This window comes from Limanda limanda, chromosome 4, assembly GCF_963576545.1.
Source record: "Limanda limanda chromosome 4, fLimLim1.1, whole genome shotgun sequence".
Classification (NCBI taxonomy): Eukaryota; Metazoa; Chordata; class Actinopteri; order Pleuronectiformes; family Pleuronectidae; genus Limanda; species Limanda limanda.
The window spans coordinates 28,534,241-28,560,659 of NC_083639.1; the positions used below are offsets into that span (position 1 = coordinate 28,534,241).

The 26,419-nt window shown below is 41.5% G+C and overlaps 1 protein-coding gene across 1 annotated transcript in view; it reads right to left on the reverse strand.

Annotated features, from left to right (window-relative positions):
• Positions 1–19,257, reverse strand: part of grip2b (glutamate receptor interacting protein 2b) — a 170,675-nt gene extending 151,418 nt beyond the window's left edge. Inside the window, exon 1 of the mRNA XM_061070247.1 lies at positions 19,092–19,257. Within this exon, the coding sequence (XP_060926230.1) occupies positions 19,092–19,257 (166 nt within the window). The remainder of the gene's footprint in view (positions 1–19,091) is intronic.
• Positions 19,258–26,419: the final 7,162 nt, after the last annotated feature.

Here is a 26,419-nt window from a genome sequence, read left to right on the forward strand (position 1 = left end):
CAGCTGACCTGACGGGTCACAGTCATAATGAATAAAACTAAATTAAACATTTTGAGTTGATAAATTATAAACTACATTGTGCATGAATTGATTCCGGTGCCATGAATCCGACGGAGCTTCTTTTCCACATTAGAAGACAAACCACTGTCCACTTGTGGCCGTGCACTTACATGGAGGAGGTGTGTCTCATGACCTATACTGCAGCCAGCCACCAGGGGGCCATCATGTCATTCTTTTTGATATACAGTCTGTTAAGTGTTTTATCGTATTAATGCGAAGAAAAAGAAAATGTAAAAGTCCTCCTCTAACTTTCAGCCTCCTATCCAGCCTCAGTGACGCTACACCTACCACGGTGTCTGCATTGTGTTGTGTGTGTCGTGTGTGTTGTGTGTGTTGTGTGTGTCGTGTGTGTCGTGTGTGTCGTATGTGTTGTGTGTGTCGTGTGTGTTGTGTCTCTGTGACCGAACAACCAGATATCTAAGTAAACACAGCAGAGCAGGACGGAGGATCCTGAGCTGGAGGAAGCTTCCTGCTCGACCTCGAGGGAAACACAACTTTTCTTTGCAGGGCAACTGATCAATATTCATGATTCCCACTCACTCTCACTGCAGGGCATCCTCCTCCACTTCATTTCACACACGCACACATGTTGTGCGTGTGCTCTGTTGTACACACACACACACACACACACAAACACACACACAAATGCATATGCACATATAAAATAATCGAAAGGGCAGAGAAAAAAAGAGCTGAAATCCAGCTCTAAGTCTTTTCTTCTCTCACAAAGGCATTACATCGTAAACACCCTTTGTTTTTGGCTCTTTTACGTCTTATCCATCACACGCAATTACACATCCACACACACACACACACACACACACACACACACACACACACAGATTGTGCATCAGCTGCACACATCCTTAGAGAATAGTCGGCAAAGAGAACATCAACACACAGCAACAAACACAAAGACACGAAAACACAGAGAAGAAAATCCACACAAATGTCTGCCCACACACACACACACACACACACACACACACACATTGTTATACTGTCTGATGGGAATCGAGAGTGAAAGTGAGACTCAGATGACAAAGGGAAAGAAATTAAGAATTTAAAAAACAAAAAAAGATTAACGTGGTTGAAGAAGATGAATGTGAAAACCAGAGAACATTTTTGCAATATGGTTTATTTAATATAAGAAAGTAAAACTGTGGAAAGAGTATTCTTACAGTGGCGATATACACTTCTTCTTCTTCTTCTTCATTCTATTATATCACACCTTTTAGAACACTATTACAAAGAAGAGTAAAACAAAATGAAATAACACATTAATTCAAACAGTCCGTATGCCGTGAATTAACCTCTGAACCAAACCCCAGAGGTGGTTGTGTTGTTATAATCTTTTCACTCCTGTATTGATCGTAAGAGAATCTGTAGATATGCTGCTAACACAGAGGGCAGCAGGAGGGTGAAGGAAAATAAACAAGTGGCAAACTCACAATGTTTCTTTGCACCGACATCATTTTCTGGTTCTCATTAGCGTCTATTGTGTGTGTGTGTGTGTGTGTGTGTGTTCAGCTGAGTTATTAATCACTGCACTGCTGTGGTTCACCAGGCTTGTTCCCTTAATTGGTGGACGCAGGGCCGTGCACGTAGTAACAGATTCAGAGTGCACGTGCTGCAGCGAGACAACGTGACCTGGAGTCCGAAGCTCGAAAGAACAACACGTACGAAGTTTGAGATTTTTTAAGCAGCACTATGTCATTGTTAAAAGTGCCAGCTTCAATTTTGACGATACACAAACTTAAAATATGCAGTAGTGATGTGTGATATATGATCATGAGTGCAATTTAATTTTCGGGTGAACTGTCCCTTTAATGCCTCTTCTCCATTTGAGCTTCAGCTTTGACACCATAATAATTTGTCGGACTGTGAAACACAAACAACAACTTCTCTTGAATGTAGAAAAAGTAACTTTCAACCCGAAACTTCTCGATTGTATTTCAGCTCAGGACGTATTGATAAATACTTTCTGGAGTGACTGAGCAGTTTGTTTGTTCTGAGCAGGAACCGCTGGACCACAGTTTGTTTAATAAATCCTCACAGTGCACAGGGTACAGCACGAAGCCAAAATGGCCGCTGAGTACAAGTCATAATTCAATGGAGTGAGGAAATAGAGATGTCTGCCGAGGCTCACAGATTACCATCGGCCCCGGGGGAATTCAATCTGCTTCACCTGCAATCTCACTTCTGGTCAAATGTTCCAGCCGCTTTAGAAACGACTCATCTACAGTTCAGCGGCGTCTTATCTGGCAAACCAGGACTTGTTCCTCCGACCACCACAATGACCCAGAGGAGGATCTGTAGTCCACGGCAACACACGGGAACATAAAGATATTGATTTCCACAGGCTGACAAACGGCTCCGGACCCGGGAGACAAATGGTGCTAAATCCTGGCAGTTAAATTAACAGTTACACTGGCAGGTAACCAGCTTCCTGTCCTAACAGTAGAATCATAGTTAACTCATAAATGTCACGTTCATTCTCTGGATGTGAAGATAAAAAGAGACAACAACCCAGGTTTCTGTGAAGTCCAAAGTTGGAGGTATTTAGAAAATCCATTCATGCAGAAATACCACAAAAGGCAAACGTGCAAACCTGACGCAAAGAAAAGACTTCAACATATCTTTGAATGACAAAGTTTGATTGAAGGTTCCCCAGAGCACGAAGCACCAGAGGTAAGAATACATTTTAAAGGAGCTTCAAGGTGAACAAGTAGGAAAATATTTATTATATCTAACACGAGAAGCTCAAGGAACAAAGCATCGTGTGCAAATGTTAAAGTTCAGGATCAGCACTTTAGTTTATTGATCACCACGAAGGGACTGTAAATTCAAAGAAGTATAATGAGGCTTACTTTGATGGGAAGTGAGATATTTTAGGGAGGAATTCGAAGGATGGAAAGAAGGAAGGAAGGAAGGGTTGTTTCCAGAACGTTTGTCTTCCTCACAGACACTAAGATAAGTACACACTATAAATACTGATCACTGTGTTTGTCCCCTGTGCACGAGGTCGTCTTACATTGTTGAATTTATTGACTCTGTGGTTCCATTTAACTTCTGTTCCATTTCCTCACACACACACACATGCAAGTCAAAGCAAATCCGCTAATAACAGGTCACCACGTTGTTAGAAATGTAAGAGTTGTTCACTCCCTCTCTTTGCGTTCAGCTGATCTGGGGTCACCCCTCTTCCTCCCTCTCGTTCTTCCGTCCCTGCTCTGCCTCTTCGGTTTTGGCAGAAATGGAAATCGGTGCTAATCTCAGAGAAAGAGGCTTAGTGTCCACACACACACACACACACACACACACACACACACACACACACACACTTAAAAATATACACAAGGGTGAGCTCTTCTCCCACCTAGTGTTTGTGTGTTTGCAGCTTTCTCTCTCTGTGATCGTGTGTGTGTGTGTGTGTGTGTGTGTGTTTGCTCTCAGGCTGCCTGCATACATGCATGAGGGTGCAGAATATTTATGACTGTGATGTGTGTACATGCATGTTGGCCTGGAGTGCGTTGTGCTCTGTGAGAACATGTTCTTGATTTGCATCAGTTTCTTCGGTGCTTATCTCCGTGGATGAACATGCAAGTATCTACATCTGTGTGTGTGTGTGTGTGTGTGTGTGTGCGTCTAGAATCTAGGCCACATCTTCAGATCTCGACCGTAAAACAGCATCACATCAGTGTTGAGTATTTGGAATCCTAAACACATCTCGGCAGCCAATGGGGAGCGGCGCTGACAGATTCAGACACGCCTCCTCCCGATTCCTCTCAGACTTATCTTTACCTTTATACTAACGCAGGAGCTTTGTGTATTTAAAGCCCTTATGAGGAGTTTTTAACTGGTTATGAAATTAAACTTTGAACTCAAATGATCGTCATGTTCACGTCTGACGGCTCCTGCGGTTCCACAGGAAGTCACTGAGGAGGAAGTTCAGGGTTAGAAAGGTTTTAAGTGAAGCATTAGCAGGCGTCACAGCCATGTTTTATGACCGGGAACCTCATAATGGAGGGGGGGGGGTAATGGACTGTAAAGGAAGAGATCGAACAGGAAGTGGAGACTTGGTGGAGGATGTGGAGGAGAGGAAATCTTAGAGCTGTTTGACATGTGATTTGCTGACTGGAGAAGAAAAGAGAGAAAAGGGGTTTTAGTGCCCTCTAGTGGTTGAATATAGAAACGTCACCGACTTGCCCAAAAGTGAGAAACGATGAGAAACGAAATTCCCTCAATCTTTTTTTTTTTGATTTAATGCCAAACTAAATTTTATTACTTTATAAAGATGGAAGCAGAAGCCTCTCAGTCACCCCCTGGTGGCTGGCTGCAGTATCAGTTACCCTGCCTCCTCCATGTCAGCAGACGGGAAACCAAAATGAAAACATGTTAAATAAATGTTGCTCAAAGATGGTTTCTGTCATTTTAGGAAGTTCTCATCGAACTGATGTAATCTCTGTTATTTTTGCAAGGGGTTGAGCTCAGTTGGGAATAATACAGTTATTTAATTTATTTAAAATGGGTGAATCCATAAATCTGGGATATGTATTAGCTTCATTTCTCTGTAGTAGGAAGAGGTGGAGACGTGTCGTCCATCTTTTTTTAACAGTATATGGTTTTCAATAAGGATAAAGAATGTGTAAAATATTAAATCTCTTGTTCTCCTGCTGGGATTCTGATACTAACCAACTGACATTAATTTTAGATTAAAATACATTCAGACAAAATCTCCCCTTTTCACTTGACCTATAATTCTTGCATCATTTGATTGATGGTACAAACATGTTGATGCCAGAAGGTTCCATGTCTTTACCTTCACTGACCCTGAGTAAAGAGACACTTCTGTCTCTGGCATCAGAAAAAATTCTACCATGCAGAAGTTGCACATGGATCCGTTTGCATTGAAAACACGTCACCGTGCCGAGTTTCACTTTGTACCAACACGAAAACAGAAAGAAGACAAACAGCTGGAGAGACGCTGCAGGACTGAATCACGAAGACAGACCCGACCACAGCAAACAGAGCAGGACAAACACTGAGTCATGTGTGACTTACACTGGTGCACAAATATTGAGACAGCGTGACTGGAGCGCGGACTCACAGGCAGATATTAGAAACAGAGGGATGGACGGACATCTTTCCGTCCTCTGTTGTCCTCCTGTCACACTTCTTCACCTCTTCACCTCTGTGACCTTTGTGACCCTCACATATTTTCTCTCCTCAGTTTTTCTCCTCTGACCGTTTTTACCCTCAGTCCCAAATCGTTTCTTTAATTTTTACGCTTTCATCTGGAACAGTTCTCCCTCTGCTTCGTCTCCTTCCTTCTTTCCCCCCCCCGCCTCTTGCATCCTTTCTTCTTACCCACTTCCTTTTATCCCGTTCCCCTGCCCTTCCCCTTCTTCCTCTACCCGCCTCGTATTCCCTCTTTCTCCTCTGATCTCTAAACATTTCTGTGCTTTGTGTAAACGTCTGATGCAACCGAAGGCAACAGCACCCACTGCTGCTCCGATCCCACAATGCAGCAAAATGCAAAGAAGAAGAAACACACTCCGACGTCCTCTAATGCCGAGGAAGGAAGAAAGCAGCGGCAGCGTTTTCTCCCGCAGAGACCCGGGCACCATCGAGTCTGAGACTGCTTTCCTCTGAGCAGAGTTGCACGTTTAAGAGCCGGGGCTGATGGAATCCTCAGTGTATGAACTGGATTTCAAAACGTATTGTTCCTCGAGACAGAATCGGCATCTGAACGTTGAGTTTGCAGTGAAAGCAAAGAGAAAAGGGTCACTAGAAAAAATATGCTGCATCTTTTATGATGATGACATCTGATGATATCCAGTTGATTGTGGTGTAAATGTCAAGGAGACAAAGATGTGGTGCAGATGAAAAGACGTTGAGATGTTTATTGTTCAAGGGTTTTTTTCTTGGAGCGTCGATATTTGAATCTATTTGAAACTGCTGATTTTACAGAGGGTCTGAATAAAAGTTAGAAATCAAAGAATCAAACGTTTTCTTTTCCAAGTTAAGGCAAAGCTTAAATTGATTAGATATGGTGGCCTCTAAGGGTCAAAACACAAGCATGTCATCCTACACAGCGTTTCACAAATTAAAGAATTCTAACTGTTTCTAAACAGTTAGTTTCAGCAGAGGGCAACTTAGCAGAATTGCATTGTGGTTTTGCTAATATATAAAATGTCTGTTTACCAAGCAGCTAATGGACCTCGCATGTTAGTTAAATCCTTTATAAAATACAATGACTACAGCTGATTGTAACAACGAGTTTAAGCTGCTTAAACTACAAAAAAGTCAAATCAATGTTTTGCCTTTGGAGATTCGTTCCAGGCGACTGACTCCACCTCATTATTATCAGTTGAAACTTCTCGTTGAGCACAAAAAAAACTCCAGCAGATCCAGAAAGTGTTGCAGAGAGAGAGTGAGAGAGAGAGATAGAGAGAGGGAGAGAGAGAGAGAGAGAGAGAGAGAGAGAGAGAGAGAGAGAGAGAGAGAGAGAGAGAGAGAGAGAGAGAGAGAGACCCCCGGTGGAAACACAGACTGGAACAGCAGGATTCCACATGAGAGGAACAGCCAGAGGGTGATTTCACTACATTCAACAGCACATGGTGAAACCAGCAACTCAGATCTACCCTCATAGATTCTCTTCCATTTCATAATTTTCTACCGAAAACTTTTAACCTAAAAATGTATTCACCAATTCCATATTAACAGATCAGTTCAAGGTGACTGGATTGAAAAGAAAACTAATTTCACCTGTAATATACAATATTAATGACGTATATTTATTATAAATGCATTATAAATGCACTTTAATACACTTAAACATTAAGTTGATTTTGTCAGTGAATGTGTTTTCAGGTGAGAGAGCAACAGGTGAACAAGACCAGTGGACATTATCCAGTAAGAATGAAATCCCAGTGAGCAGGGAACTGGCTCTACTAAAGTCTGATCATATAATATAAAGTATATTTGAAGAGGATTGTTTGATTTTCATATTTTTTTACATGCATTGTTGTCACATGAGTTCGTTAAATATGTTCGTTAAATATGTATTTTATGTACATCATCCAGGGTTTGTTTAAATGTTTAAACATACAGAATCCAGGCAGACTTCTCATTATGAATTCATGCTGCAGAACTTATTCATATTGCAACACTTGAATCACTCACTGTCAGTCAGAGCCTCCAACCACCTCCAGTGAAATATACTTTGTGATATTTGGTCTATAGTTTATACATAGTTTAAACTTTTGTATTATACCTAGTTTGGAATAGTTTAAGTGAGGAGCTGTTTTTAAATCATCTGGAGAAACGTATTTGTTTCAGCTATTATTATGGTACTTTTATCCTTTTTTTGTCCTCGGTTTTAGATTTTGTATTTTATCATTTGCCGTCTTTGATTTTAAATGATATTAGATTATTATTTGCTTGTTTCTCTGATGTTGTGCAATGTGCATTATACTTTGTTTTTGTCTAATATAGTATAACTTTACCATATATACCCATTTATATCTTATCTATATTTATATATTCAAAACACAACAATATACAAGATAGAATCAAAGCCCACATATGCAGATTATTAGGGTTAAGATCATTTATCTTCTTGATTAATAATAAACAGAAACTTCTTTCACTTTACAATAGATGCATGAACATCTTTACCTAGTTTACAGTTTGCTAGGTTTTTCCAAAAGTTGCATAAAAAGTTGCCACTACCCAAACAAAAAAACACACAATGAATGTACAACTTGACAAATGAGAGAGAGAGAGAGTGAGAGAGAGAGAGAGAGAGAGAGAGAGAGAGAGAGAGAGAGAGAGAGAGAGAGAGAGAGAGAGATTTTATTTTTCTCTTGCTGCTAATGGCAAAAACAATGTTTGACGTTGCTTTTCTCGCCCGGTAGATCAAGGTTTAAACAGAAAGAAGACGTTCCCGTCTCCTCTGCCGTCCCGCTGGTCTCCGTCTCTATTTACTGTCTGTTTCAACATCATGTCACGTGTGTGTCTGTGTGTGTGTGTGTGTGTGTGTGTGTGTGTGTGTGTGTGTGTACATCTGTTAGAAGGAGACAGAACAACACTGTGACTGTTCGAAATAATCATTTCTCAGGCGACTATTCGTTTTCTCCATTTTAAACATCACCATTAAAACGAACATGCTGTTGCTGAGCAGACAAACGGAGAAAAGCCATCATGAACTTTTTTCCATTTCTTCCAGACCTCATCTCTACTGCAGCATTTCCACAAACAGCCACCAGGGACACATGACTTAACTCCGTCAGCTGCAACGATGAGATTAAACCAACAGGTCTCCACGAAGCCCGTTCTGCTGACGGATCAAATTAGTCCAGTCAGACTCTATCAAGAAAACCTTCAATCAACTCAACTGTGCCCAACAAATAATGTGTTCTCTGGACCAAATGTTCTTTTAAAAAGCTCCAAAATATTTTATAAACTTCATGAGTTAAATGATCGTCAGCAGACGCAGCCTCTGAATGTTTTTCGGTGATATCATCGCTCCAGGTTTTGATTGATTGGCGTCTGGTTGTTAATTCTCAGTCGCCGGGTTGTGTAGCAGGACTCGAGTCAATTCGGGGGGTGAGTGCCAGACAATTGACCTCTTGACCCCCACATTTCAGAGGGCGAGCAAATTGCCAAATTGTGTTGTTGTTTCCCGCTGAGTCGACCGGAGTCATTATGAAGCGACAGCAGCTCGTTCTCCCAGCGAGCCGCCGGCAATCATCCTCCAGCTCCTCAGCGTGAGTCAGTGCTGTCGAGTGTCCAGACAAGTGACCACTCACAGTTTATTCTGAGGGTTTAATCACAGGATGAATCCAGATGAGTCCCAAACTCAGGGAGCTAAAGTCTGGACTCATTAAAACATGTCTGTAAATATTATTACTGTAGGTTTTTATCCCATTTTATACAATCAACCGATTCCTTTCCCTGAATCCAAGGTACTGAACATCTGATTATACATTAAGACCATTAAATTGTTAATATATGATTAAAAAATCTACTTCATAGCATTTCATCGAGGCGTTTTTATTTGTCTTATTTTTAACTCATTGTCATTGTTTGTTCTTATACCCAAATATATATCTGTTCCGCTGTTTTTTTCTATATTTAACAAATGCTTTACTAATCTATTCAGGTTGAAAATGAGCTGAGACACAAATTCAGAGCAAACAAAGCAGCAGAAGGTGGATGAACGACAGAGCTGCAGTCGGTGGCAGCAGGTTAGAAGGTTCCAGAGCCGGGGGAGGAGGAGGAGGAAGAGGAGGAGGAGGAGGAGGAGAGATGGGGAGGAAAAGGAGAGAGGAAGGAACGAAACATCCACCCACACGACTGTCGACTGTACTATCACCCAGAGAGAAAGGAAGAGAGAGAGAGAGAGAAAGAGAATTGGGAAAGAGAATTGGAGAGAGAGACAGAGAGAGGGAAAGGAGGAATAGAAAGGCACTAGAGAGAGAGAGAGACAGAGAAAGGGGGGAATAGAGAGAGAGCAAAGGAGTGAGATAAAGTGGTCTGGGGGTGGAGAGATGAAAGAGCAAAAGAAAGGGAGGATTTAACACCTAAATTTAGCTGCTAAATTATGTCTTATGAACACAGACAGAGAGAGGGGGGGGGGAGCAAGAGCTAGAGCGCGAGAGGGAGAGAGAGTGAGAGAGAGAGAGAGAGAGAGTGAGCGACAGAGAGAGAGAGCAGGTATACCATCTGAGACCCAGCACTGGAAAACCAGGAGGATTTTCCTCACTCAGAACATCTGAGAGGTTTATCAAAGCGTTTCCTCTGCTCAGAATCCTGATGTCTCCGGATGTCTCCAGAATCAGAGGATGAGTGACAGTTCCATTAAGTCGCTCGTTTCACTGTAAATTAAAAGGGTTGTTGCTTCCAGTAATTGTCTCTAGTGGACACGGGACATTTCACTCGACATGACAGGGACAGAAACCCACAGTCCCTGAAGAGAGGCTCCAGTGTGAGTTCCACAAAATCCAGAGTGTGCGTCTTCTAAAGTCAGATATTTGAAGCGTGGATTCCCCCCCCTTGCTTCCACACACACACACACACACACACACACACACACACACACACACACCGTGCGTCTTCTGAGCTATGAGAGCGACACCAAGTTTGCTGCTGCAAAGACTTTGAGTTTGGAAGACGCACATTTGATTTGAATCTCAACTCATCCTCACTCTGTTGCACAAGAGGAGGAGCCGGGGATCGAGTCTGCAGTTCAGCTCCTGATGAACTAACACAGTCACAGGACAAAAACCTGTTGTTTCGTGCTGACATCTGTTTAATAGTTTAATTGAAGGTTATTTTAAGATCTCTGCATTATATTAGATATTCATTGGGAAATGACAAGATGTTGAAATCACTCTAACGCAATAGATTCCCGAATGCAACCTCTTCCACAACTAAATTCAAAGTGTTCTTCCTTTGACCATTTTCTTCCCATTCACCCAGTTACAGGACCATCTGTTCCATGGTTCCTTCCATGACTCCTTGGTTCAGACGACAAACACTTGGATCACGTACATGTCGAAACTCAAGTTTTTCTTATAAATATCGTACAGGGAAGTTTCGGTTCTTGTTGTGGTGAGACTTTGCTCATAATTCATGTCCATGTTTCTCTCTTTCCACTGGTAGAGTAACAGAAGAGAGCTGAGGTGTGAAAGTCTTTCTGCTCGTCCCTCGGTCTCAGTTCAGCTCAAAGGTCGACCGGCTCTGTTCTGTCAGCGGCTGCCTGAACCACGAGCCCCCCCCGAGACCTTCGTCTGGCTCCTCATCCTCATTTTAATTCCTCACACGTTTTTTTTTTATATACTTCCTCAGGACTTGGAGTCTGAATTCACCTTGAACATTTTTAACCTTTTACTTTGAAAAGGTTCTGATCTGACTGACTATTTGAATAAGTGTAGAATGTTTTATTTCACCTTGACTTTTATATTTCTGCCAGAATGTTCAAGTAATGTTCAAACTGCATGAAACATCTTCTTAAAATTGCTTAAAATTCTTAAATATTAAATTGTAAAGAACCAGATAGCTGTGTTTTCAAATGTATCATAGGCCTATAAATTATGTTTAAAATGACTATCATTATTATTCATACCCTGTTCACATGAAGTTGAATGGTGTTTCACAGAAGTTAAGACAGAAGAAAGTAAATACGACTGAGACTATTTGGGTAAAGTTGGGTTTTAGGTTAAAGTACAGTTGGTTTAATAATAACAGGTTGTTCATTAATCTCTATGTTCACAACTTGAATCGGTGGCTTCACGACCTGGAACATGCATTTTAAAAGTGAAACCAATCTGGGAATTTAAATTCGTTTTAATTCCTCCACTTTACCAGAATCAGATCACCTGCACGAGCTCTACACTTCACGAGTCCACGATGTAAAGTTAGAGAACAAACAGATTATCACACTGGATTAATGAGGTTGTTTTTAATCGACCTCAGTCAAATGCAGATTGTGAGTGATCACATGATTAATCCTCTGCTCTGTCGAGATGACACGATAACACTGATATCGCTCGAGTTTCACATGTAGCCAATGAGATGCGAAGGACGATATGATGAGCGTTGTTGATCCCTGAGGCGAAACTGGGTCACTCTGCAAAAACCCACTAAAAATAAACACACTAAAAGATGTTTAACACTGAATATGCATCATCTTGGCCTCAGTTATGCTAATTTCTTCCAAACTTGCGTTGCAATAGATGTCTACGCTCATAGAGAGTTTCTACTTTTTCTTAATTATAATTACATGCTATTTTGGGGCCATACAGGATATTCTCATTAAAGAGAAAGGCAACTTTAGCTTGGTTTGTGTGTTTGGGTTGTGGGTCGATAGAGTTTGCACTTTGAGTTCATTCTGAAAACTGGTAACTACCTGATTACAGATACAACTTGATAAACGTATCAAATTGAAACTAGAAATGCATTAAGAGAGATGCAGCTTTTTCCATACTTTAACAACAACGAATGTTAAGTTGCTCATTTATAATAAAGATAATATGACTAACATCTTTATTTCTCACAGCACTTTTCAAAGCATAAAATGCCGCTTTGCAAGAAGATTAAAACAGTTGAATCAGAAGAAGTGATGCTTTAATGTATTATTACGACAATAAATAATGTAAAACAATAAAATCTGATTTTTAGAAAAGGGGGCGACGTGATGTAAACGGATAAAAACAAACAAGACGGTGGGAATTATTTAAATCCATGTAAATATTAATGGATTTAACCTGGGACTGGATCAAAGACAACATGTCTTCACCTCCTGCTGTGACCTTTGACGGATTTGACACTAAATCCAAAGCTCAGGTCCTGATCGTACCCACAACAAACTTGAATCCAAACTGTATGAAAACTTCTTGAGTTTCTGCCGTGACAGACAAACGCCTCAGATTACAATACACCGAGCTGAACAGCAGGGGTGTAACTATGGCAACCACTGTTCCTTCTCCTGAAGTTGCTGCTTGTTTCTAAAACAATGTAAAACTGAATTATTTCCCGTTTCTCTGACGACTCTCTTCCCTCAGCTGCACCCACGGCCCGTCCCTACGAGAATCAGGTTTTATCTGCACTCGTGTAATCATGCAGTAAAAAGATGCTCATGCATTTAGAGAAAAACAACAATAAATCTGTGTCTCTGTGCAGGAACATATTGTTTATTGCTCTCAGTTGAAGAATCGAGCAAATAACCATCAGGTAGCAGTCGCTTCCGAAATGAAAACCTCGACCTTCAAGAGTCTGTGGACGAGTTTTCAAGCTGTTTTCACTGTTCAAAGGAATTCAGGGGAAACTGCCCGACTGTAGTTTTTTAAAACTGATCCAATAAACCTTAAAGGTTCAGGGTGTAATATTTTGGTGGAAAGTATCTATTGGGAGAAATAGATGATAAAATAATCCTAGTGGTGTTTTCACTTGTGTGTTTCCTCAAATTTGTGCTAATGTTGTTTTCTTAACCTTATATATTAAAATAATTTATATTTAAATACTTTATATTGACATCAGGAGCGAGTCCTCTCTTTACGGAGGCAGCCATGTTTTTTTCTACAGTAGCCCAGACTGGACAAACTAAACCTTTTGAGTTTCTTTGACAACTGAAGCTACCACAGGTTCTCTCTCATGTTTGAAAGGGGAGGGGGAGGTGAGGGTGGTTCAGCTGCAACAGGACACGTCACCACTAGATGTCACTACATTCTACACACTGGACCTTTAATGCTGTTTTACTGCACATTAGTTATTTTTAACCAAATTACCACTTACATGTGTGTCATTTAAAATCCTTTGCTGGACTTTTGAACAGTTTAAAATCCCCTCAGACAGTTTGCGGTACAGTCTCCATTGGCCTCATTGTTTTTTACCCACATCCAATGTCACATGTCATTACCTGCCCTGCCTGGTGCCTTCTTTGTGCTGTGAGCTTAACTTTTAAATCGTAAACCAATTTATTCAATTATCCGTCCGTCTCAGTTTCTCCTCCGATGCTGATGTTGCCATTTAACCAGTGTTTGGAAGTCGTTCAGCCTCTTTAGCCGTTGACAGACGTTCTCAACAGGCTGATTCTATTTCTTCTCTCCATCTGCGCTGCTTTGGACGAGAGTTCCATTGTTTCCCAGTGAAAAGACCGTTCAGCCACTTCACTGGTTGTGAACAAGCCGGGAAACTCATTTCTTTCAGCAGCAGCGGCAAATTCATCCCAGAACTCAGCTGACTGGTTCATTATTATTTAACAAATGATGTGTGTGTGTGTGTGTGTGTGTGTGTGTGTGTGTGTGTGTGTGTGTGTGTGTGTGTGTGTCAGTGTGTTTGTCAGTGTGTGCGCTGGGTTACCCACTAATCAAAAGGCAAATATTTTGTCATTTATCTTGTGATTAACAATCATTTATCATTGTCATTGTAAAGAGGCTCCTGCTGGTTCAGACAGATATTTATGGTGATGGAGCTTTTAGAAATGTTGTGAATCGTTAACTTCTATTATTCTGCAACACAATCTGAAGAGCTGCTGTTATAAAATATGACAAATCAAACTAATTCTGTATCTTCTATAGAGTGTGTACTGTGTGATCGAGAGAGTGTTAGTCAGCAGGTTTGAATGCTTCTTGTTTTTCAGTTCCATTATTTCATATTATTGTTTTACTGTTGTTTATTTTTCAAACTTCTGTTACAAACACAATACAAACGAGACACTTCAGCAACCACGATGATTCACAAACAACAAAGCATCACAAATTAACCATAATAGACTATTTGCTCATTTCCTATATTTTTCTGTTGTAAATATGTATTTTGCCATTTCTTTCGAAAAACAAGAGAAATCTTCAAAACGACTGAAGTTTGTTTGAAGGACACATTTTGATGTTTGGTCAGAATAACATATAAAACATTTTGGTTGGAGTCTAAAGTAAACAAGGACTGTTTGAGCGTAACACACTCACATCAGCCGGTTGTTGCTGTCAACAGAAGAAAAACAAGCAAACACGAGAGCCTCCATATTTTACTTTCTCTCCATCTGCTGTTTTGAATGTGATTATTTATTTCCCCCAGTTAAGATGAAGGTTCGCCTCATGCACTGGGATCTGGCTGCCGATGGTAAATTTCCCGACCCGACCAGTTTGCTTTATGTGTCAGTTGCTGCAGAAGTTCTGCTGCGACAGGACTCGGAGTTCCACGGTGTGACTCATCATATCAGAGCACGAGCTGCAATTATACGAGATGGAAATCGAGCCGTCGTGGAAATCACGCAGAGTTTCAGCAGCGGATGCAAAGAAAAACAAACCGAGTCTGAACGGTTGTGACTTAACGGTGTCTTAGATTCAAGCTCACAAACACAATCATGAAGAGTCGCACCGTGTGCAAGGAAACACAACAAATCCAGGGGTCATTTAATTACAGTGACTGAATCTTATATTAAATATCTGCAGGTACTTTGGAGAATATAAAACTTCATGATACAGAGTCTGATACAGATCTATATTACTCACTAAGTCAATATTGTCCAGTGATATGACATCTGCTGTTAATATTTTAAACGTATCATTTTCCCAACTGACAATTTTCTCTGCAATAATTAGTTTTTGGCTTCACACAAATAAACATATTTAGATTTACTAGCTATTTAATTACATTCAATTCTGAATTGAGGGAAGAATAAATGTTATTTGGAGTCATACTACACAACACTTTAAAATATGAAAAGCATTTTTACACCTTTGTGTTAATAAACGACACTATTTTGATAGACACCCTTTCCTATTTCCTATTTAGTTTAATTTAAACTGCTGACAGTGAATGAGCTGAAGAGTTTGCATCCAGTTTATAATCCTGCTCCTGCTCTGGGTCCCGTTGCTTCTGGAACTCACAGTCCAGCCTGTTCATCACGTTCACTCTCCTCCACACCTGGGCTTTATCGTGGCTTTTCGAGCCATTTGCCCGAGGTGAATAGAACAGTTGCTGCAGGGCACAGCGCCTGTGCTCATTCACATTTAGCACAATAGAACAGTTGGCAGTTTTCCTGCTGCTCACTCGTGGCGTGGAGCCATGTTGGCAGGAGGAAATCCTGCTTTCACACAGATGTGATGGACCGACCCGCTCTCAAAGCAAAGGTTTATATTTTCCAGCATCCCATCGTTTCCTTCCTGTACTTCAGTTGATATTGTAAATCCTCAGCCAACGCACACACAACATTGACACACACATGTTGTCCAGAGACGATTCATACTTTCCTCCTCTCACCTACCGTCACTCACTGCAGAGCAGAGCTGCCATAAGACCTGCAGCTAACGAGCAGCTCGACTCGACCTGTCGAAGGTGTGTGTGTCTCTGACTGAGAGGAAATGGGATTTTATTTTTGTGGCAAAATTTCAGGTATTAAAAGTTCACCCTTCTAAGCTTTTTACTGTCTTCAGGGTAGAAAAGCCTCCAAAACCACCATTCAGTTTTAAATGCTGAAAACTAATTTGAATATTTTTCAGATCCAGGAGCTATTAAACAAGAAATATAGCAAAAAAGCAAATTATCCATAAACCTGGAAAAGATTCAATTCAATTGTATTTGTCCAAAGCTAAATCAGAGCAAACAGAACCTCAGTGGGCTTTGCATATTAAGGTTGTGGCTTTAGGAAACAAGAGAGAGACCCAACAGATCCAACAATTAGCAAACGCTTGGTGACAGTGGAGAGAAAAATACTATTAGAGTGGATCGATGCCAGAAGATCACCCCCTGGTGGCTGGCTGCAGCAGAGGTTATAAACCCCACCTCATCCATGTCAGCAAGTGGGACATGGACCAAACTGAAAAATCTCAATTCCAACATTACTTTTATTCCAATGAATGTTCAAGTTTTAATTTTTCCATGCATGAAGCGGTGCGTGACCTTGATACTGAGGCTTGATACGAGATCCCTACTGTGTGTTCGTTGGTTCAAAAATGATTTCAATGTTATTTGTTTCTGTTTTAAAGTCTTTCCACGCTTCCCTAACGTCAAGCCCCTGAGTCACAGTTCACTGCTGCAATAACAAAACAGTTGCCAATCTTTTTAATTCCTGGCTTCGCTGGTTAACAGTTTCACACTAAAGTTTACCCAATGAGGAGAGAAGAAGAGTAAACAAGTCTGAGACCCCGGGGGGTGTAATCGCCTCAGATGAATCCCAGGTCAGATGACGACTGACGCCCTGCAGCAGAACATGGATACCACACACGTGTTGGAATCCACTGGTCTTCTCATCACAGACACTAAACATGAACGATCTCCTGTTGCCTTTGATGCTGGAGATCAAAGCAGCCGACAAATGGCACAAAGTTGTGTGAGTAAAAAACAACAACACATGCTCTGTTGTGTTGGCACGGAGCTGGGGAATCGGGATGTTTTTGCCTTGATACGCTCGTGTTCCCCTCTTGTTTTCAAAGTGACCTTTCCCCCCCCCCGCCCGCGGTGTAACGGCTGTTTGATGCTGTTTGAAGTGCGGCCGCTGCTGTTTCTGCTGAGTGATTAGAAAGATTGTTTGATGAGAGGATGTAGGGGGGGGGGAGGAAAATAACACTCACCCTCATGTACATTTATTACTATACACTTTCATATATTCACCCCCCCCCCCCCTCTCTCTCTCGCCTCACTGGGCTGTTTGTGTGCGATCAAAGCCAGTTAAAAAAATAAAATCTCACAAAAAATAATTCGGAACTCTCTGTGAAACGCCGTCGAAAAGTCTTTGAAGAACATGAGGTATCCGACAAACTGTGGCGTCCAAACCAAGCGGCTCAGAGCTCATTAAGTGGGAGCGCTATCTAATTAGATCAACACAGCAAACACACAACGAGGACAGAGTCACAAACTCTTCTGTCCCTGCAGCAGGACGACAATGACCCGGACATCTCGAAGAGTTTGACACACGAAACAACACTTCTGGGTTCGGGACTTTATTTCCGGCCGGGACAGAAACAAGTCTGATGCCGTGAGGTGGAGGAGGGGAATCTGTTTGACTTTAAAATCGATCACCGGGACGAAGCAGAGGGTTTAAAGGTGACATATTGTGAAAATTCCACTTTTGTAGTGCTTCTACACGTTAATTTGGGTATCTAGCATGTCTACCGCTGTTGTCTGCACAGTTTCTCCCAGATCTCTGTCTCCAGTCCAGTTATCTTTTTATTACGAAAGCCCAGACAATCTGAGGAGGGCTGCTTTAGACAGGGTAAAAAAGGGTGCTGTTTTAAATGATCCTTGTGAAATTTTGACCAAAATATGTTTCAGACATTTCATTAAGACCCCAATGAACCATATCAACTGCGGTAAAATGGGCATAATATATGTCTCCTTTAAAGTAAGTTACCAAACTCGGTGCATCGCCTGAAGGACAAATCCACTTCTTCTAATTTAACAATGGAAAGTCGGTTGCTGTGCCAGGTGCACAGATGGGTTTTGGCATTCCTCCGTCAGTCTACCCATCCATCCATCCAACCATCCATCCATCCATCCCATATCTATACCACTCATCAGTTGAGGTAGTTGGAGCCAATCTCATTCGACACAGGGCGAAAGGTGAGATTCACCCCGAACATGTTTCCAGGTGGGTTCCATCTTCTGTTCCCTTTAAAGGCTCCTAGCAGATTTGCCGAGGAAGCTGGAGCGATGCTTTCTACAGAAGCTCTGGATGTTTGTGTGCATGAAGCCAAACATCCTGTGTGTAGTAACACGCGAGGGGATGCAAGTTGTGCAACCGCCTCGGTAACGCACCCTTGAATTAGCAATTTTATACCGTGCCACTGACTTTGGACCAGTTCGATAACACAATCACGTTTTGCTACCTCGAGATAACTGTTCACCAGTAAATTGCCCGGACGCACACAGAGAACCACGCCTCCTTCTGGGCACTCGGAGGAACAACAAGTGTTTTAACCATCCGCGAGGATTCAGTAACTGACAAAGCAACCGACTAAGATTAACAGAAAAGTCACAACGCTCCTTTTCCTTTGTGTTGAAAAGATCAGCCAGTAAGACGGAGGCATTACCAACGATGGGTGAAAGAAGAACCAATACCTCGTTAGAATAGAACGGAATTTGGGGACTAAAAGCAAAATTGCGAATCCAAATTATAGAATTTTGTCTAGAAATGTTTCTCCTGTGTTATAATACCAACACAGAAATGATTGAATTAGCTCTTTAGTTTACAGTGAACTATTCTTCACTCAAAACCCAGAGAAACTTTCTTCTCACGACAAACACTCTTCAGGACGATAAACAAAATTAGCAGCATCAATATCGTCAGCAGCTCAAAAACATGGTTATTAATAATTTGAGAAATGCACATTTTAAAAGTTGGTAAAGAACGTGCATGAAGAGATTTTTGAATTGACTCTACTGTCTTTATCTAAGAAGATAGAAGCCACATGTGCACCTTCTCAGAATCTCTCTCATACGAAACACACACACACACAAAACACACACCTGTACAACATGAACACACACACACACACACACACACACACACACACACCGCTCACCGCTGATGCAGAGGCTGAAGCGGCAGAGTTCGTCACACAGCGTGTCCGGGCTCTCCAGCTCTCCTGGTCCTCCTCCTCCTCCTCTCCCTCCTCCTCCTCCTTCTCTCCTCTTCTTCCTCGGCGACATCCTCTTCACCATCTTCATCACTCGCTCCACTTTGTCCATCCCGTCTCACCGGAGTTCACCTGTGAGCCGCCGATGTCGTGTCTTCTCTGGTTCTTATCGCACTTGTTTCCTCTTCACCTCCTTCTACCTCTTCTTTCTGTATCTCTCTGTAAATCCTGATAACTTTACTCTACCACTTCTTCTCTCGTCTTTCCAGCAGAGTGGCTCACTTGCTTTCCTGTAATCCCTTCTCTCCCTCTCTCCTCGCTCTGCTCTTTTCGTCTTCACCTTCAATTTTCTTTCTCCCCCCCCCCCCCCCGTCCGCTGCAACACCTAACTGGTCAGGTTCAGTCGCACAAACACGTCGGCCATTATCTATTTCTTTTCTCTTTGTTCTTCTTCTCTTCTGTTTCCTTCCTCTTCTTCCTCGGCTTCCAGAAAAATCCAGTGAACAAAGCGAACAGAGAAGTGAGACACTGAGGGAGCAGGGAGGAGAGGGAGAAAGGGAGAGGCAGAGCACTTGCTCTACCCCTCCTCTCTTGCTCGATCCCCCTCTCGGTCTCTCCCTCACTTTCTCTTTGCCTTCAAAACTCCCAGCCTGTGCTTCCAGAGAAAAGGGAACAGTCTCTGCAGTTCTATGCTTCATTATCTTACACACACACACACACAAACAAACACACACACACACACACACACACACACACACACACACACAGAGACACACACACACACACACAGATAAACAGTTTCCACAACAGCCACTTCGATGACTTTAATCAATCCCTGTGTTTCCCTCCTGATTCTTTCCCTTTCTCACTTTCCCCCTTTTCTATATCTCCCACCGTCCATATTCTATTTGTTCCTTTGACATCACCTTTCCTCCACACCTCCATCGTTAGTTCTCTCCCTCCGTCCCTCCCTCTCCACCTATCTCACTGACCCTGACACAATCCAATCTCTCCTCACACCTCCGTCTCATCCAACCCTGTGAGTCTCTCTCTCTCTCCGTCTCTCTCAACACCCCCGTCCGTCCTCCTCTCTGTCCGTCTTTCATCCATTTCTCCCTCTTCCGTCTCTCCACCTCCACCTGTTCTCATCTGCTCTTTAATCTCAATTACGTGTCTCTCCATAATTGGCTCATCCTCTCCTCTGAAGGGAGACTCACACAAACACTCAAATGAAAACCGACCATTAAACATAACAAGCACCAGCCTCACCTTAACCAAAAGCTAAGTCTCACACTTACCATGAACTCAACCCTCCAAATGTCTCTGTGGATAAGTGTGTATTCAGATATTTTACAAATTGAGATAGAAAACTTTTACTCTGTCAGTCACAGGATTCAAGTCTCAGCAATACTTGTATTGCAACTCCAGTAATGGAAAACACAACGTGCAGAGAAACGTGCACACGCATTAAGCGGATGTACAGAAAATGAAGGGATGCTGCTTGGTTCGGTCTCGACTGGTTTAGTCAGCACTCCTGCTTGATGTCTCCATCCCAGAAAACCAACTTTCTCGACAGCAGCTGAGAAGTGAGGCTGAGCCGAGCGTCTGAGAAAGGAAAGGAGGTCATCTGCAGACAGGCAGACATCCTGAGCAGAGAAAGAAGTGTGTCCTCAGCTCACAGTATCACAACTTCCAAAGTATCACAGACTCTGCAGGAGTCAGAGAGACAGAAATAGATTCCATTCAGCGCTCGGCTCTGTCAGCGGATTCCAGGACCTAAAACCAGTTGTTTCTTACACTGCAGAGCATCAGGGGGGAAATTCAACTTCCAGGAAGGCACAAGGGATTCCATGCACTCGCCCAGTGGCCTGTTTGTGTTGGGAAGAAACTCAAAGCATTCAGACGACTTTCATCCATAAAACCATCCATTCTGAGCTGGAGCCAAACCCAGCTGACGTTGGGCGAGAGGTGGTCTAGACTCTCTGGTCACCAGCGTATAACAGGGTAAACACATAGAGACAATCAACCATTTGCATTCACAGCTGAAGCAGACACAACTTTACATTCCGTTTAGATTAGATTAGATTCAACTTTATTGTCATTGCACAGTACAAGTACTTATACAACGCAATGCAGTTTAGCGTCTAACCAGAAGTGCAAAAAAAGGCAGTGAAAGTGCAGAGTATTGTGCATATTTAAAGTGAATATGTAAATAATTAGATCTGTACAGTAAGAAATATATATGGAATATTACAGTATTAGGAGGAATTGTATGATATAAGAACGATGAATACACTATGAGCAAGATAAATATATAAATATATATAAATATGAATACACTATAGGCGGGATAATACAGTAGTAAAAAAAATAACAGTCTAGTGCAAATTTTCAAATGTTCAAATGTTCAGTGGTTGGAGGAGGGTGTGTGGCAGTCCAAGCCAGGGTGGACTTTCAAGGAACCTCTACACAGGTCTGGTCCAAGTAGGAGGCTAGATTTCAAATAGTAGATGAAATTGAGTTGGTGCTATCACCATTTTCATGTGTTTATCCCCATAATATAAATTTAGGTAAACAATTAATTTCCCATCTATCAATGCTTCCATGTACAGTTTGTTCCTTTGTGCCAACTTTGCTAGTTTCTGCCTTCCGCGACCCAGGGGCGTCGTTAGGCCTGTTTTAGGGGGGCTGAAGCCCCCCTAAAATGTTGTTCAGCCCCCCCAAATAATTATTGGGATTTAAAAAAAAAAAAAATAATAATTTTTTTTTTTTTTTTAAATAAACTATTGTTTTACACATGGACAAGTTATTTATAACTCTAACATGCTACATATGTGAGTGCGTTTCTGGTTTGTATGTTTTCTCCCCCTTCAAATTACAATCCAATAGCCTCTCATCATACTTAACAATAAAAGACCGGGCACTAGGACCTTGGGGAGTCTGTATCGCTGCTGCGCTGGCTTTCTCACTCTGTCAAGTAACGTCTCTCATCAAGACAGCAGGATTACAGCCAAGGAGTTTAGCTCATAGTAAACGATGCACAGAGTGAACTTGTAAGTACAGGTGGTTACAGAATGTGGCTATCTGTAGTTGTTAACATTTGTTACCTGCTTGAATTTAGGTTTACTTGAGTCAAATGAAAGGGAATATTGTAATGAGCTATGTTAACACTAAGCTAGCTAGCTAGCTATTTTGTTAGAAAATGTCTCCAGTGAGCAAGAGTGTGAACGAGCAAATTTGAAATGTAAGAAATAACTGTCGACAGCTCTCTATTCTTTGCATTAATATCTATCTCTAGTATTTTAAAACAATAATATCAGTGCCTATAGAATGTTGATGTTTATAATCAGTTAATGCTAGTCAAAACTAGTATATCCGTCCTTCCTTAACAAGCAGGAAAATTATTTCTCTCTATTTGAGAAAAGTTCATATTTGTGTTGTCAAATTTCACAATGACCCTGAAATTCTGTCTCTTCAAAGATACAGAGAAAAATCACACTCTTTCTGATTGAACCAATCTATGAACTGTCTGAAACAATGGATATCCGCAGCCCCAAATGAGCTAAAAAAAAATTGGCGCGCGCTGCGTGCGCAAACATTCAACATCCTTAGGGGCTAAGCCCCCCCTTTCTTTCAATCCTAGAAACGCCCCTGCCAATTTCCTATTTTCAAACAGTTCCCTGAGACACTGGTGGTCGTCTGAGAGCAACTGGGAGGTCGGTTAATGTTTCTTATTTGTGTAACTGGGCAGAATGCACACAAGCAGACATCTGGAGGAGCAGTAGCATCGTTGGACTTTCTTCTCTTCACGATGGGTCCTGGCTCTAAACCTGACCCTCATTTTAAAAGAGCTCCTGGGACAGAAAACACAGCTCACACAGGTTTGGCTCTTAACAGGCGACTTTATCCTCCATTAATGACTCACTAAAATGCCTAATCGCCCAATTTTTTCTTATTTATCATTTAAGTTGATCCTCACAAGGACCGACAATTAAAAACACACTCGACAAACTTGGCTGCCTTTCATTAATTTACTATGAAGGATTTAAAGGGGTTGATTTTCTGATGCCAGGAGGGTTTTAAAATTTCATACACAGATATATATATATATATATATATACAGTTTGTGTGTCTGTGAGTTGTGCGTCACTGGTACTCTACATGAACTGGTTATAAAACACTCTCACCGTGTGTGGGGGTGTGAATTAATCACAACCGTTCAACTTCAAATGGCTTTAAGTTTGCACACACACACACATGCACGGCCCATTTGTGAGTGAATGAGAAGCAATTTAAACTCTTTAAGGATTTATCCGCTTGGAGGGCGCAGCGTGTCAGTGCTGGTGAAAGACCTCCCTCCTCTGAAGGGGGGGGGGTTAAGTTCCAGCTGATCCAGGGCAAGACCATCGCTGTCCAGACTGGTTGAACTGGGAAGCTCCCGGCTGAGACAGAAGCTGGTTTCATGTTCACTGTCCAGCAACATGAATCCGTGACGTTACTGTGATCCTCGGTCACTGAGGACCCAGGACAGAAAGAGGTCAGGTGATAAGGAAGGGATTATAACTCAAAGTAAAGAAGATATTATTTTTTTATTGGCATCAATTTTAAAACATGCATTTGTGCTTAAACTATTAAACTAAAAAAGGAGCATTTAATAAACGATGATGTCACAGTTTACTTTGTGCAAGCCCACGGATGCTTTGAAACAATGGCGGCTAAATTCCGGTTTCTCCACGCGTGCTCAGCATCTCTAGATGGAATTGTGTTCGCTGCTAAATTTAGCATCACCACCACAAAAAACACAATGTCAGCTTTTGAATCCTCTTGACTTTCTGATGTAAACTCATTTAAGGACTACAAACATTTGACAACATGTCATCCGACAGAGTGAGGATTTAAAGATTTAGATATCTTTGCTAAAATACAAGTTTAATAATTTTTCCTTTCCCTCGTGTGTCAGAAAATCCATGCATTAAGTACAAAGACAAATACGGCCTCATCTTTGTTGTGCACATGTGAATATCTCAATATATACAAGGGATTGTGTGAAATAGTTTGTTCAAAAGAGACGAATCTCTAGTGAATCTGGGTCAAAACTCATGAGAGGATCTATTTAGACACTGGATTCAAAATACAATACAAAATATATATATATATACAATAATTGTTGAACTGGTTATGTCCTGGTTTCTACAAAAAGTAATGTTTTCATAAAGAAACCTGTGAATAATGCAGTTTCTACCATCTAATTATATAATTTGAGTATTAATGTGTGAATGTTAATGGTCCCACAGACACACACACACACACACACACACACACACACACACACACACACACACACACACACACACACACACACAGCGCCTTATCACAAATGCAGAGACGCAGTGTTTGCATTGATGCATTGATCTCTAAAAGTCAGGAGCAGTATTTGGGAACCAGATGAATAATAAATGACAGAAGCAAAGAAAGGGAATGCAACAAAAGAAGAGAAATAATAAAATCTCACAAAACTCCAGAGATGACATTTGAAGGCATTGCTCTTTAAACAGGCCTCTCCGACTCAGCCTTTAGAAATCCAGGTCCCAATTTGATGATGATAAGAAGCTTTTTTAAACACTCGCCTGGCGTCTGCATGAACTGCCACCAGATGAAAAGCACAGAAACTTTCAGGAGGGTATTTGGTTTTTGTGGAACTCAGCCCACCTCGATGGGGGGGCCTTCTGATTAGCTTTGAACGTGCACATGTCACATTTCTGATCCATATTTACTTTGCTTTTTGGTGCACAGCACTGGGGACCAGGCGCATCACGACATGTTGCCAAACCACGAGAAACGAGCTCATGACCCATTTTTGGTTCCACTCTGCTCCACATTCACTCAAACTTTTCTTTTTCTTTCCTGGAATGACAGAGTGGTGACAGGTCATCTGATCAGGTGACAGGGACGCCACTAGGCACAGAGACATGTGGGTTTGTGGTATTAAAACATAATGAGGCATCTCATAAACAACAGTTTCTCATATATTGAGAAACTGAGAGAAATATTAAAGAACGATATCCTGATGAATGTGCTGAGGAACGGATTCTTAAAACCATTTAGAAAAATTATAAAATATTAAAACCATACATCATGAAGCACGATTAACAGTAAATGTAAATGTCCTAGCTCCTAAATGGTGGAATGAGCTCCCACTCGACATCCGGACATCTGATAGTTTACACATCTTTCGCCGAAAACTAAAAACACACCTCTTCCGACTGTACCTTGAATAAAAAAAAAAACTAACCACTTTTGAAAACTAACACTTTGGTAGCACTAAAATGGCACTTACTTATAGCACTTTGTAGTTTTGCTTTATTTCGAAGAAATTTTACTGTCTTGATTCTTGTTGTTCTTGGTTTGTACCCTCAGGGTTGATGCACTTATTGTAAGTCGCTTTGGATAAAAGCGTCAGCTAAATGAAATGTAATGTAATGTAATGTAATGTAATGTAATGTAATGTAAATATTAAACACCTCACCCTCTACAGCTAAAACCTGTAAAAGGTTGCAGAGCGACAGCTTCATGAAACTCTGTCTTATAGAAGATCTAGTAACTGGGATCCAGCTTTCACTGGTTATTTCTCTCATCATAACCATGATTGTCATCTGCACATCTTCCCGACGTCTGCAAATGTTCAGCCCCAGAGTTAAGATGCTCGAACCTTACCCACTGTTCACAGGTGTTCGACTTCAGCATTTGCCCAGTTTGTTAAAAACAGAGCCAGGCTCGTATCTTCTCTTCCCCTCTGTCTGTTCATCGGAGCTTTTAATCAGCTAAACAAAACGTTTCTGACAAAGCTATTCTCAGACTGTATTACCTGGCAACCCCCGTCTCTAAGCAATAACATCCACACCGAACAGCTTCGCCTGTTACGTCGCGGTGGCAACGCGGTTGTTGCCTGAATTATGTTCAAACGCAACAGCGCTCGTACAGAAGCTGTAAATCCAGAGCAGAGCTGGAAAAGAGTGGAACCTCAGAGACAGGTTCAGAGGAATTAACAGATCGATGGTAACTTTGTGGGAAGGTGTAAAACACAGGATCTTTAATGTGTTGAACAGTTCTTTCTTGAGGTTTAACAGCCACTTCCTGGCGAGCTGTTTTGCCCGTGCAGTTTTTGTGCTAAGCTAACCTAGGCTAACTAATCGCTTCGTATCTGTCCCACAGACATGAGGGTGGAATCGATCAAACATTTATCCCACTGCTATAAAGTATTTATTCATAAAAAA